We start from the raw sequence: 14,944 nt of genomic DNA, 5'->3' as shown, positions 1-14,944 counted from the left end.
GACACTCAAATTTCCTTGGTCACCCTGGGTGATGATATTTATCAGGAGAGAGATGGGGAGAGTGCAACGCTGCTCATTCTCAATCTGTTGGTGGCTTTTGATACTGTTGACCACAGTAGCCTTCTGGAGCAGAAGTATCTTTTTGGTTCACCAGAAACAACCCCTTTTGGACATAAATAACCTGGCCACTGCAATACATTCTCTGGTAACTTACATACTTAGGATGACTTGGAAATGTCAAGTGGTTCAAAATGCAGCAAGCAGATTAGTGGCTGGGCTTCCAATAAGATCTCACATAACCCTTGTTTTAAAACTGCTGCATTGGTTGCCAGTTCATTTCCAGGCTTAGATCCAGATGCTCACATTAGCGTTTAAAGCCCTACAGACCCCCTCAGGGGGCAGAGGAGGCCCTATTAGTTGTTCCATTTCTCAGAAGCTGTAAAGTAAATAGTAGAGGTAGACTCTGCCTTGTAATATTATTTCTTTATCCACATATGTCTTTTATTTGGCCTTTATTGAGTAGATCTTCTTTCACCAGTAAAAACATAAAACTATACAAGGTACATAAAAATGGTCTCTGCCCTGGCATTTTTACTGCAGCATTGTTTGTTCACAGATATATTTCCTTGTATTTTCCACCTAATTAATATTGGTAGCTGGAAGCCTTGAGAGGGAATTGAACTCCCCTGCTGTTCCATCAATGATTGCAAACTACAGGTATAGTTGCTGTTACGAGAATATTGATTTGAATGGGGTATTACATACATTGAACAGGGAAAAACAAAATTACTTGGAGTGCAAATAATAACATTTCTGATTCACAAGTGGATTTTTAGAATAAAATGGGGAAAATAATAAGTGATTCTAAAATTAAGTTATTCTAGCAAAGGGAGTAACATAATGTTGCGAGTATAACCATTAGGTGCACTTCACGCAAAGTTTAGCACTTTGATTTGATTTTTAAAGATGGAAAATTGAGCATGCATTTAACTCTCCCTGAAATAAATGGAATATAAAAGTGCTTAATGCTTCACTCAATTATTCTAATACTTACTAAAATTTATTTTAACACAAACATCTGTCTTTAATATAATGCACATTTTGTATAAGAATTCCATATGGTCTGAAATTATCTTCAAATACAGGTCTATTGTAACCTACAGAAAATATGCTTCCCTGCAATAGTGCTATCATGCTACCTGGCACTTTATTTTTTTTAAAGTTGCCTTACGTTGCAACCTGTTGTGGCCCCAAGGCCCCAAGGGGGGGCTGGTTTGAAGAAGTGGCAATTACTAGAAGAGCAAATGGAATTATGGTAAGCTATGGTGGATCACAAAAGGCAAGGCAGTATCTTTTGCCAGGACCCTGGACAGATCACAAAGGCAAACATTAGTTGGAACTCACCCAAAGAGAGCTATTGTTTCTGCAGCCTGCTGTGACCTTTTCAAGATGCCATGATTTTCACCTGCTGTTAACCTCACCCATTCAGAAAAAAACTGTGTTTCCTAAAGGCCAATTGCCTGAACCTGCAACCACTGGAAACTATGGTGAGGTCTCCGTGTGTGGGTCTTCTGTGTCTGAGGTGTCAGGTAAAGTCAAGCCCTCAGGTCTGGAAAGTTCTGGAGTGTGGGATGAAGGATCCCTGGGCAATACCTCTTCCCCTCCTGAGATGGAGATGGGGAGATTGAGGCTAGAGATATGACACAGCCTGACACAAAAATCTGTGGGACTCGTGTGCACATGTGTAGAACTATGTACTAAATATAAATAGGTCTGAATAATTTACCGTACTTGAATAATGCTTTCAAAGAAATAGTGGCTTGAACCCTGTGTGTAGCTTTCCACTCATATAATCTCCCATCCACAGAAGTGAGGAAAGGCAGTTCCCTCCTGCAGCTCCATTTGGATGACTCTGCAACAATGTGAGAGGTGATGGAGGATGCTGTAGGGGGAAGGAGGAATTGGTGATAATTGCTTCCCCTTCCCTTCTGTCAGAGACAACCTCTGGACCACCAGCCATTCCATGAATGAAATGAATATGAAATGAAAATGTTGCAATATGAATCAAACAGGGTGAGTGCAAAAAGGATGGTTTGAAACTGCATTATTTTTCATCATTTTAGCATCATAAAATCATACAATTGTAGAGTTGAGAGGGACCCTGAGAGTCACCTAGTCCAAACCACTGCAATGCAGAAATATGCAAGTGGCTCACATGGAGATCGAATCACAGCCTGGGCTAGGTTATCAGCACCGTGCTCTAACCAACTGAGCTATTCCCTCCTACAGTGATACCTCGGGTTATAGCCGCTTCCGGTTGCGTTTTTTCGGGTTGCAGACTGCCAAAACCAGGAAGTACCGGAATGGGTTACTTCCGGGTTTCGGCAGTTGCGTATGCGCAGAAGTGCTAAATCACGCTTTGCGCATGTGCAGAAGTGCCAAATCGCAACCCGCGCATGCACAGACGTGGGTTGCAAACGCTGCGAGTTGCAAACGTGCATCGCGCATGGATCACATTCGCAACCCAAGTGTCCACTGTATTTTGTTATTTTGTAGTTTTCTTTTTCTTTTTTAATAACATTTTATTGATTTTTCCAAAAATAACAAAAATAAAAAACAACCACAACAATGCAAAAACAAAACAAAACAAATTGACTTCCCTCCAATTCCTTGGTTCTATTATTTATCAAGATACTGCAGGTCCATTGTTAAATTTTTAAATGTTATTTTCTAGTTTTCAGCTCTTAATACAATGTTGCAAAGGGGAAAGAGACTACAGTGGTACCTCGGGTTAAGTATTTAATTCGTTCTGTAGGCCCACTCTTAACCTGAAACTGTTCTTAACCTGAAGACCACTTTAGCTAATGGGGCCTCCAGCTGCTACTGCGCCCCCGCCGTGCGATTTCTGTTCTCATCCTGAAGCAAAGTTCTTAACCCGTGGTACTATTTCTGGGTTAGCAGAGTCTGTAACCTGAAGCATCTGTAACCTGAAGCGTATGTAACCCGAGGTACCACTGTACAGGGAATGAACATTCTCCCCCTGTGCCATTTTAGAAGCTGGTAGGAAATCTGGTGAAGTCACTGTTGTCCTTGTTGTTCTTTTTTTAATGGCTGCAATTACTGAAAATGGCAGTAAACTGTGGTTGACAATGCAAGAGAAAACTAAATGGTAAACATTGTTGATTTTTGTGCCCACCATCTGACCTTTCTTTAATATTACAATGCAGGAAGTGATCTCTTTAAGAGTCAAGGACGAGATAACATCAGTATGGCGGAATAGTAATTACATCAAGCAATAGTTGGCCAATGAGGAAACATCACAGTTGATCCATTGGCTTAGATCTAGGTGGGAGATATGACTGAATTTCCTAGTATAAAAGAAAAACACAGGGTATATTCCGTCTCAGTGTCGAAAGACAAGCTGCCGCTAAGTTTCCTAACCCTATTTTTTTCAGACCCTTAATCAACTGTCCTCAGCTGGAAAAGAAGAAGGGTAATGTTATTTGTTAAAATGGTTTAGATATGTTTGTTAATATGAAATCTAATATAATCTCTTTTCTTTAAAGCAGACTCTTTGTAAAAAGACCAAGTACTGTGATTCTCTTCATAGACTGAGGCTGCAATCCTATATCCACTTACTTGGGGGTAAACTCCACAGAACTCAGTAGTGCTTACTTGTGAGTAACATGGATAAGGGTTGTTTTGCAAGATGCGTTGGGATCATTTGATGCATTGGGATCATTTGATGAAGACACAAAAACGTGTCAGCCAAATGGTGATCAGCTCTTTGTGTGCAATGTATCTCAGTCTCTGAAATGGGAGCATGGTTTAGATAAAATCCTGAAGCTGAAAATTCTTGCTTTAAAAAAAACCCAAAACACCAAATGTTGTGTTTGCTGTTGCAGGGGTATAACATGTTACTGTTTTGAGAGTGTTGTTGTTAGGGAGAACTCTCTCCAGCGATAGGCATAATGCAAGTGGAGCCACATGAAGCTTTTCATTTTGATTCTCTTGTGCAGCTTATGCCACATAGCCCTGAGTACATCAGTGGCCATGCAGTCTTCTCATGCTTTCTTTGTCTGGTGAGTCCCCTGGTTTTCAGGAGCGGGGTTTCTGTTCGTTTGTTTTTTGGTGAGGGGCAAAAGGCTGCAATGGGAACTGGAGTGAGAAAGCTCTGTTGTACCTGAAGTTCTTTTGATACATGCCATAGTTCTCTGGATCAGGGAAAGAGATCAGAAAAAGCAACTTTGGATGGATAGTGGCTAATAAGTAACAATCCCCTTGGGCTACTTCGCACATTATATTTTACATCTAAACTTGTAAAGTGTGAATGCAACAAACTTACGCATCAAACAGGTTGGGCATTGGTTGCAACTATGTGACAGGGTAAAAACAACACCAGCTTGTGTTACTTACATATCGTGTTGGAAATGGCTCAACTAGTGAGTATTTAGCTAAGAGAGCAATACATATACTTTCTCAAAATTATCCCGTTTAGATCTCTGATACTGCATTAGCAGTGGAAGGATCTGCTAATTTCTCATTTTTCACAATCTTAAATTGGATTCTCCATATTCCTGCAGCAATTTTTCTTTTAAAAAAATCCACATTAGAATTCTTAAGCACTTTAGTGTGACTTTTTCCTGATAAACAATTTTTATGTCATTTTGACTAATGCGCACATCTTTGCAAGCAATTTCTATTGGTATATGTATTTTTGTATATTATTTCCACTAATATATTTATTTTTATGCTCCCTTCTACCTAAAATATGCATTTTTGCTAAACATTGGTTTGTTGGGAAAACTGCCTTGAAAATTTTAAGTACGTACGGATTTCAAAGGATGGCTATGTTTTAGTTCTCATATTGTTTCAAAAAGTGTGAATCTGGTAAATTCAGCTTTAAATGTAAACTTAATAAAATTGTCCTCCATCCCTATACTACATTTATAAAATTAAGGGAGAAAAATGGCTATTACCTTAATACATTTTTTTCCTGGATTATTTCTGCAAAGGCTTGCAGTGCAACCCTGCACAAGTCTAGTCAGAAAACCCATTGTGTTCAGCGTGTCTTACTCCATGATAAGTGTTCTTAAGACTGCAGCCTAAGGAAGTCCTCTCCTTTTAAATGCCAATTTACTAGAAATCGCTCATCAGCATTATTACTTTATAACAAAAATATAAAAACAACAAATTGTGTTTGATAATATATTGCTAATATTTTATTAATTTAATTCCTTTGAATGATTTGCTTGTCAGTTGCCTTTATCTTCCACATTTTTTGTGTACATGGCCTAAACAGCACTATCTTCTTATCTGATTGCATTTTTTGTGTTGCGTTGTTATTTCTGGAATGTGGTTTTTCTGTTATTTGTTTTCTGTTTAGAATAAATATGAATAAAAATACTCTCTTATAAGCTGCTTAGGGCCAGCTCCAGCATAGTGCTTTTACAGTTAGGAAGTGTGATTCTCATAAAGATGCATGGAAAATTTTATGTCTAGTTGTCTCATGTACCTAGTGATAATTGTTGACACTTTTTTCTCTGAAGATCTGGCTCCCATACCTTTTTTGTGGCATGTGTGTGTGCTGAGCATTTTCCCAGTCGGGCTTTTGTGGGTTTTTGGATCCTAGCTAAATATTTTGGTAGATTTTGCAGGGAGCATTCATGAGCAGGATGCTAGATTGTAGCTTGTTCCTGATCTACTGGAAAGTGATACCATATTTTTAGATATTTTACTCAGTCTAGAGGCTTACACCAAAGTATTCCCATGGACAGGGGGAAATGTTAAATTTAACTATTGCTTAGCATCACTTCATGTGTTTCTGAGATACTGGGCACGTGCCTATATGTCAAGTTTACGCAAGGTATTCCTCATAAGAAGTGAGAGGCATACGTATTCTCTGTGCTGCATCTGTCTATGATGTGAGATAGCTGTTTGGCTCTTGGTCCACAACCATGATGTGTACAATATTTTTTAAAACTTGTTTAAAAACTTGTGGACATAGCTCTCATATGTCACTGGAAACCGCTCAGATAACTTATGCAACAACATCAGTCCTATAAAACATTTAGTCTATCTGAGCCAATAGGATGTTTTGGCTAACATGTAAGTCAAGCCATGTGGAGTGCCTTAGTAAAACACCCTCTAGTTCAGGAGTGGCTAGCTCACAAAACATTAGCCACTTCTGAACTCATAGGTGTTCTACTTAGTTTCAGACGCAGTTGCTCTGTAACTCCCCGAACATTCAACAAGCTGACTGGGACCGATTTGAGCTGAGATCCAACAACATCTGAAAGGCATCTTATCCTTATTCTACAAAGACCCCAAACTTTTGACCCAAGTGACAGCATTGTTTATGCATCTGTACTCACTTAGCATGTATGTTAAAACTGCATGGTAAATTCAAGATGCTAACCACACTCTTATCCCATATTACATTCAGAGACCAGAATCCAAATAAGTCACTAGTCTCTTGAGGCTGCAGCACCACCAACAGTCCTACAGCTCTGCGCCTTCTCCATGGGTAGAATTTAAGAATACAATGAAACCTGTGTTCCTAAGCTACTTTCAGCTGGAATCAACTGGATGTATTTCCAAATAAACATGCTTACGACTAGAAGGGAAATCCTTTGTTTTTCTCTCTTTTGCAGGAGGGCCATGGTGTTCTTTGGGAAGTATGCAGCTGTTGCTTTTGCCATATTGTCTGTGTCACTGAGTATTCTACATTCAGTGCCGGAGCGAGAGTTCATCGCTCCAGGTGAGATACATTAAATATTGGATTATTATTTTTTAAGCAGACAGTGATTTGGATTAATAAAACTTACCAGTTAAGCTCCCATCATCTGTGCACCATGAACAGAAATGACATTTCCTGGCATGGGAAATTGTGAAATAAGAAAGAAAAGAGAAGTGTAATGGAAGTGGTCCTCTTCGCCGCACTTTAACAGAAGTTGCAAAATCTTTTCTCTCTCTCTTCTTAAAACTATTTAGCAGCTTGTTGGATTGCATCATTGCATTTAAAGCTTTACAAAGAGGAATACTTACATATACTTACCTATACAGTGGTACCTTTGGTTACAGAGGCTTCAGGTTACAGACTCCGCTAACCCAGAAATAGTACCTCAGGTTAAGAACTTTACCTCAGGATGAGAACAGAAATTGTGCAGTGGCAGCAAGGGAGGCCCCATTAGTGAAAGTGATACCTCAGGTTAAGAACAGTTTCAGGTTAAGAACGGACCTCCAGAACCAATTAAGTTCTTAACCCAAGGTACTACTGTACTTACTCAGTATACTTACCTATACTGAGTAAATGTGCAAAAGATAGGGCTGTGTGCCACTTCTAGAATCTTCTGACTGAATAGCACTTTGTACATTACACCCCTGAAAGTAAATGTTAACCATTTCATACTGCAGATTATTGGATAGGTAGCATTTTTAATCTCATTCACAAGAAAGGCATTATATTTCTCCCCATAATCATAAGAAATCATTTTTTTAAAACTAATGAAAGCTTTCTGCTAGTACATGTGTATGCTTTCTTTTCTATATTTTTTCTTTCTTTTTTAAAAAATAAATTTTATTAATATTTTCCACAAAAAAATAACAATATGCATTGCAATTAATGCAAATTAAATTTCTAAAAAGATGAAAAATGAATGGATATGGCATTAACTAATTTACTTTAACACTAACAGTGCTTTTTTGATTGGGGGCTTTCCACATAATATTTTTGATTGAGTTGTTTTTTAAAGCAGTATTATCTGTCAGCATCTCCAAATGTGGGAAATGAAGAGCTGCAGCTGTTTAAGCTTCCCTAACATCAAAAGATGATTTACTACGTTACTTGTTAATAATCTGATTAACAGATGACCTCTATTTTCTGCCATATTCATAAACATGCATTTAATTACCCGCTTGACTTGTGATTTTGAATACCTTAGTGTTTTTGGTGCCCTGTATGTGACAAATTCTTTCAACTGGCATTTCTTTTTCTGAAAATGTGCTGCGTGTTCAAGGAGTGAAATTGCATGTTCTGTCTTGAAAACCCCACTTCAGAGCACCTTGTTAGTAGCTCCCAGTGAATATTTCACAGTTTTTGCCTTAGCCACATTTTGGCCCATATAGTCATTTAAGCTAATGGCACCATACTGGATTTTTTTTTTTAAAAAAGGAAAGAAGTGGGGAGGGGCTTTCCTTTGGATCTTGAGGAGGTGACCAGTTTAAGTAAGCCTTAGCTAATTCCAAAACATTTGATAGAAAGAGGGCCAAGATCAGATCAGAAAGTTTATCTTATTTCCTGTAGACTAGGGCCTGGAGGACTTGTTGGGATCCAGTTCCCATCAGCCCCATCCACCATGGCCGATTGTAAGAGATTATGGGAATTGTGGTCCAATCAATATCTGGAAGGCTCCCATGTATTGCTGTAGACCATTTTGTCTTCAAAGTTAGATGTGAATTTAGCCATTCATGAATTCATGGCGCACAATGAGAAGCCCATCCTACCATTTCAGCTCAAGATTGGAATGCAGCCCAGCCCGTCGTATGTTGCAATGTGAAGTACAAGTAGAACCAAGAACAGCACTAATATCTAAATATATTCTTTTCTGTGTATCTGAAAGGCTGCCCTGAATGTAAACTGATCTTGAACGCACGCATGACGGAGCTGTTCAATGGGCGACCTATTTATCAGTGTGCAGGATGCTGTTTCTCAAGGGCTTATCCCACTCCCATGAGATCTAAGAAGACAATGCCGGTCCCAAAGAACATCACATCAGAAGCAACATGCTGTGTGGCAAGAGCCTTCAAACAGGTAATGAGGCTACTAAACACCTACCTATGCAATATGTGTTTGTTACCCTTCCACCCTGGAATAATATTGGAATCCTCAGGCATGCTTGAAGATTGTGCCTGAAAGCTGCAACTCCATTTTTCTAAGTCCACAGTCTGCTCTCTGACTTACTTAAGGTCTCTTATAAATCCAGATGGCTCCAACCCTTATATAGCAATATCAGATCTATTGGTATTGACTTTGAACTCTTGTATAATTCAAGTGAGCAATATATGTATCACAACATTCAAACCAGATTAAGGGTGGGTGAACAGGAAAATTCCTCACACTATCTTGTAGCTGGCTTTTGAATGTACCCTCAACCTCATTTCTGCAATGGTTAAGTTAGCGATGTGTTGCAACTACATTACAACGTATTTGCCCTGTAGATGAGCAGCTGCTGTTCAAGAAATGCTAGCGAAAAATCTTTTTTGAGCAAAGGGAACTAATTGCGTTTGGGGGCGGGGTGTTCCTTAGGATTCTATCTACTTATAACTGCCAATGAAAATGATAGCAGAGTGAGTCTAGATAATAATTCTCAGAGTTTCTTTATTTACCGTATTTTTCGCCCCATAAGACGCACCGGCCCATAAGACGCACCTAGATTTTTTGGGGGGAAATAAAGGAAAAAAATTTTATTTCCCCCCCAGGTGCGCTGCGCTACACCAGGAGCTTGGGGCGTGCGGAGCTCAGCGCGCCCCAAGCTTCTGCGTGCCGGCAAGGTCTCCGCTAGCGTGGGAGAGCCGGGCGCCTCTCCCAGGGCTAGCGGACCCCTGCGCTAATCCAGAAGCTTGGGGCAGGCTGAGGTCAGCGCGCCCCAAGCTTCTGCGTGCCGGCAAGCAGTCCGCTAGCCCTGGGAGAGCCGCGGGGCTCTCCCAGGGCTAGCGGATCGCTGCGCTACACCAGGAGCTTGGGGCGTGCTGAGCTCAGTGCACCCCAAGCTTCTAGGTGCGCGCAAGCAGTCCGCTGCCGCCCCAAGCCTCGTGCACCCGGTGGGACCTCCTGCCGGGCGCGCGAGGCTTGCAGGCATTCGCCCCATAAGACGCACCCCGATTTCCCCTTCATTTTTGGAGGGGAAAAAGTGCGTCTTATGGGGCGAAAAATACGGTACATTTATTCATATATGTATTGAGAGAGAGAGAGAAAGTATCAAAATGGTGTACAATTAAAACAGTACCATAAACTTCACTACAACAAATCACAATATAGAAGAAGAAATTGCATAATAAACACATAGCTTTTATTTTAAGTGAGAAAATAAAGCTTTAAGGTGTTCTTTGCAAAAAGGGTCTGATTTTTGCAATGAATGAAAGTATAATTCTATTTTTTCTTTTCTTTTCTTTTATCCAGGCTCCCATTCCAAATCATGAACACACAAAGATAGAGAATCACACCGATTGTCACTGCAGTACTTGCTACTATCATAAATCTTAAGACCTTCATGAATGGACCGCCAATGACAACGAATGATTTTATTTTATTTGCATTATTTGTATTATTTGCATTATTTGTATGTATAAGATCATAACTTTTCTGATTGAAAAAAAGGAAGCTTTGAGCTTACCTACTATGATATATTCCCTGCTGTTATGTTTCCTCTTTACTTCATCACACATTGAGTGAAACTGACAAATATGTTTCATTATTTCTCTTAGAAACCAAATATAGAATTTTGCATGACAACCAAAGTCTTGTTTATTTTGTACGTAAGGTGTGAATTAATGTATAACTGTCTTCTCCGAGAAAAAGGATGCTATACTAATTTGAAATAATTTCTCACTCCATCTGTGAAGAAATATGTTGCATTCTTTTCTTTTAAAAATAAACCAGTTAAATATATTACGACTTGTGGATTATCTTCTTCCCCTGTTGAAGAACTGAATAACATTGTTTCAGTGCTAGACATAGAAATGAATGATTCTCACCACATGAAAATATGTCAATTGAAAAGAAGCTTCATAATAATTTTCAAGTTTCTCTTATAACCAATTATACTTTGATTTTGGGTATGGGTATTGCCATTTCAGAAACATTTTATATTTTCAACAGATGCTTGAACCTTACACCTGACAAAGTAGGTTGTTGTATATGAAAGTTCATGCTACAGTAAGACTCTAGGGCAATCTCAAATGGACCACAGTGCCAAAACCCGTCCTCAGCAAATACCTGTGTTACATTCCCATGTGCCAACACATCTGACTTAGGAAAACCATTGGCCTCAGCAGTTTTCAAATTGCCATGAGTGATGTAGGGGTTCCATGGGAAATTATAGGGAACCTGAGGGTATGATAGCACCGCAGGACATTATGTTTGACACTCCTCCAGTATCCTATAACAAACTGACCCAGACCCTGTGATCATCATCTGAGGCTTTTCTTCGTGTTCCTCCTCCATGAAAGGCCTAGAAGGAAGCAACACAAAGGGCCTTTTCTGCAGTAGCTCCCATCTTGTGGAGTGCTGTCTCCAGGGAGGCTCGCCTGGCACATTCGTTAGATATCTTCGGGCATCAGGCAAAGACATTCTTCTCCTAGGCTATGGCCTTTTTAAATGGGGTGAAGGGTATGGTTTTTGTTTGTTACTACGTTATGGAGGGTGGCATGGAAATTTAATAAATAATAAAATAATAATAATAATAATAAATAATGGACTTTGCTACCCAAACAGTCCTGCTATATTCTGGGATCTATTTAAGAACTCCCCTGTCACATACTACATCTTGCTACACTGAAACACTGGGTCAGCAGAGGTAGCTGTAAATTCAAACCTGTTGTTCTCTTAACATAATCCTGGGGTATAAGTTATAAAGCTTCCACAAAAGCACAGAGATGAGGAAAAACTAACACCACACATTACTGCTTCCATTGCATTGAAATATACAGTGTGATAAAATGTGTGTGATAAAGTGATATTATATAATCCCTCTTAAAAAGGTAAAGGTAAAGGACCCCTGGATGGTTAAGTCCAGTCAAAGGCGACTATGAGCTTGCGGCGCTTATCTCGCTTTCAGGCTGAGGGAGCCGGCGTTTGTCCACAGACAGCTTTCCAGGTCATGTGGCCAGCCTGACTAAACCACTTCTGGTGCAACGGAACACCGTGACAGAAACCAGAGCGCACGGAAACCCTGTTTACCTTCCTACCACAGCCATACCTATTTATATAATAATAATATAGTAATAATTTATTATTTATACCCCGCCCATCTGGCTGAGTTTCCCCAGCCACGGACTTCCAGTCAGCGCCAGCGACGAATGGCGGATCCCCTCCGAGCTCTGGAGGGAATTGGCTCTGCGGGGACTGGGTCTGACCGCTGCGGCGAAGCGGGGACCCGAAGAAATCTCAGGCGGTGAAGCCTGAGAACCCGGAGACTCGAAGGGCTCCATTTGCGCCCCCCCCCCGCTGCAAAGGAGCCTTTTTAAAGGCTCCGGAACGGAACGGGGGGGTGGCGCGGAGCTGAGAGTCGTCTACCGCCTCCGCGGAGTGAAGCCGCAAGCCATAGCCGGAGAGCGCTGATTCCTTTCTGGACAATTGGAAACTAAAGCAACTACCCGTGAGTAGGATTAAGCAACTAATTGGAAGAATTTTTTTTTAGTAAATTTGGCGAAAACGGGAAAGGTACAAACAGGAAGCCTGCCTTTTCCGACTTGTAAATAGACTAAAGCAAAGAGACTGCAAAGCTGTAACTTGGAAAGACGATTTTTAAAGCTTAAATCCAGCACCAAAAATAAAAGAGACTCCCCTCCTGTTGGCAGGAGTGGAGGGGAGAAAATTGAACATTAATTTACCTGCATGAAAAGAGGGAGCAAAGATATATCTGCCACCTTGGAAATCTGGGAACGGACTGCTTTTGACAGAGAAAGTCAGTCAGTGGGAAGAACTGTTTGCATGTCAAGGGCAAAGAATATTGATACTTTGAGAAAGATACACTGTTCATAGATTTGCCTTTGACTATAAAGTAACTCTCTAAAGACATTGGAATTGTGGCTTCTGAGGCATATTGGAATCTTTAAGAACTATACTTGTTTTTAACAGTTGCATAGTGAAGCTGGGAGAGTGTCCCCCTAGAGGAGACTATGTTACAACAACTATTTTGCCACTAAATTACTAAGCTCTGGAAAAATACTGTGCAAAACAATCTTACTGAGTGTGTGACTGACCTTGGGCCTGTTATGGCAGATGGGAAAGGAAAGATAGAGCTGGCAAGTGGCGTACAGGATAAAACTACCAGGTCCGGTAGACAATGCAAGACTGATACTTCATCTCAGAGAAGGGCTTCAACATCCGGGGCAGCTGGCATAGTAGGAGCTGCTGCTTCGCAAGTAAAACCAAAAGCTATGTCATCTGAAGAGCTATTGGCTCTGGCACTTAGCAAAACTGATGCATCTTTGGAAAAACTAGACAAACAGGTTGCAGAGACAAATAAACAAGTAGCTGAGGCCTCAGCAAAAATTGATTTGAACACTACAAGTATTAATGAACTGGGGAACAAGGTGAACTCCAATACACAGTCCATTGAAAAATTATTAGAGGAATCGGCCTCGACTCGACAGATTGCCCAGGAAGCTAAGGAAATTGCAACCGCTGTTCAAGAGAAGATACCACCGGTATATAAGAAATTAGAGGATCACGATTTGACACTGTCTATGATTGAACTACAAAGAAAGGAGAGAAATCTAAGGATCAGAGTGGTACCTGAAAGTGAGAAAGACAACCTGATAGACACATTTTGGATATAAGGGCTTATTATAAAGATATTGTTGGTCTACTTAGAAGAAATAAAATACTTTTCAGGTGGGAATTTCCCCAAGGTCTATCTTTTAATACAAAGGAAGGAAAATAAGAATAAGTACAGTGAATGATAAAGACAAGTTTTTGAACGACCACGAGGAGGACTTACAGAAGGAAGTGGAAGCAGGAGAGGAGCCGACCGCATCAGGAAAAGGAATTCTAGACATAGCAAACCTATCATTTGGACTTCCTGACCCCGGGAAAGACACACCACCGACAGAAGAAGAACAACAACTTGGTGCAGTTGGAGGGAAAGTTAAGTAACCTACCATGGCTCTGCAACTTTTAAGCTGGAATTGTAACGGACTGAATTCCCCTCGGAAGAGAAAATCTGTTTTTCATGTATTAAGGAAAGAACAATTGGACTTGATTTGTTTACAAGAAACACATGTAATGAGGCTACACAGGAAAATGCTTATTAATAAGAGATTGGGACAAGAATTTATTTCGTCTGACAAAGTTAAAAAGAGAGGTGTGGTGATATATGCAAAGGAGAAATTGCTACCGAAATTTATCTTTAAAGACGAACAAGGAAGATATTTGGCAATTGAAATTCAACTGCAAGGAGAGAAATTTTTGATTGTAGGAGTATACGCGCCGAACGAGGGGAAATCTGAATTTTTTAAGCAGTTGCATGAGATCTTGTTGGACTATATGGACTATAATGTTATTCTGATGGGTGACATGAACGGAGTAGTATATACAAATATGGATAAGGCACAAAAACAGGTAGTCACCAAAGATGGTAGACTACCTAAAACCTTCTTTGAACTAACTGACAATATGGACTTGATTGACATTTGGAGAACCAAGAACCCTCTGGGGAGAGAGGGAACTTTTTTCTCTGAAGCTAAGATGACTTGGACTAGAATTGAGCAAATTTGGATTACTAGAGGAATGGCACCAAAAATAAAGAAAGTGGAAATCTGCCCAAAAACTTACTCTGACCATAATGCTGTAAAGATGGAGATGAACCAGATAACAACCAGCTCTTTTAGATGGAGGATGAATGACACCCTTTTTAGAGATGAAGAAATTTACAAGAAGGCCCAAAAAACTTTGAAAGATTATTTTGAAATAAATATGGCTACCAACGTTGAAAAAAGAATAATATGGGATGCAAATAAAGCTGTGATGAGAGGGCTTTTGATACAACAGAACGCATTAAAGAAGAGAAGTCGAAATGAGAAAAAAGATACAATTTTGGAGAAAATAAAAGAAGGGGAGAAAAAACTGAAAGTAAAGCCAAAGTCACAGGAGATTTTGAGAGAAATAAAATTATACCAAGTACAGTATATGGAATTAATGAATCAAGAAATAGAATGGAAA

At 39.9% G+C, this 14,944-nt stretch overlaps 1 protein-coding gene across 2 annotated transcripts; it reads left to right on the top strand.

Annotated features, from left to right (window-relative positions):
* Positions 1–1,854: 1,854 nt before the first annotated feature.
* Positions 1,855–10,815, top strand: CGA (glycoprotein hormones, alpha polypeptide). 2 transcript variants are annotated; one of them, XM_081187518.1, is made up of 6 exons: positions 1,855–2,073; positions 3,456–3,493; positions 4,020–4,082; positions 6,654–6,760; positions 8,622–8,812; positions 10,181–10,815. In XM_081187518.1, exons 1-6 carry the CDS (start codon positions 2,044–2,046, stop codon positions 10,262–10,264), a joined length of 513 nt encoding a protein of 170 aa, XP_081043644.1. In that variant the 5' UTR covers positions 1,855–2,043; the 3' UTR covers positions 10,265–10,815. The 2 variants fall into 2 exon arrangements, with proteins under 2 accessions (XP_081043644.1, XP_081043645.1); XM_081187519.1 differs by lacking the exon at positions 4,020–4,082 and having other exon boundaries at positions 1,862–2,073.
* The last annotated feature ends 4,129 nt before the right edge of the window (positions 10,816–14,944 follow it).

The sequence above is a fragment of the Podarcis bocagei genome (assembly GCF_964188305.1).
Source record: "Podarcis bocagei genome assembly, chromosome: 3".
Lineage (NCBI taxonomy): Eukaryota > Metazoa > Chordata > Lepidosauria > Squamata > Lacertidae > Podarcis > Podarcis bocagei.
This window is presented reverse-complemented; position numbering and strand designations above follow the sequence as displayed.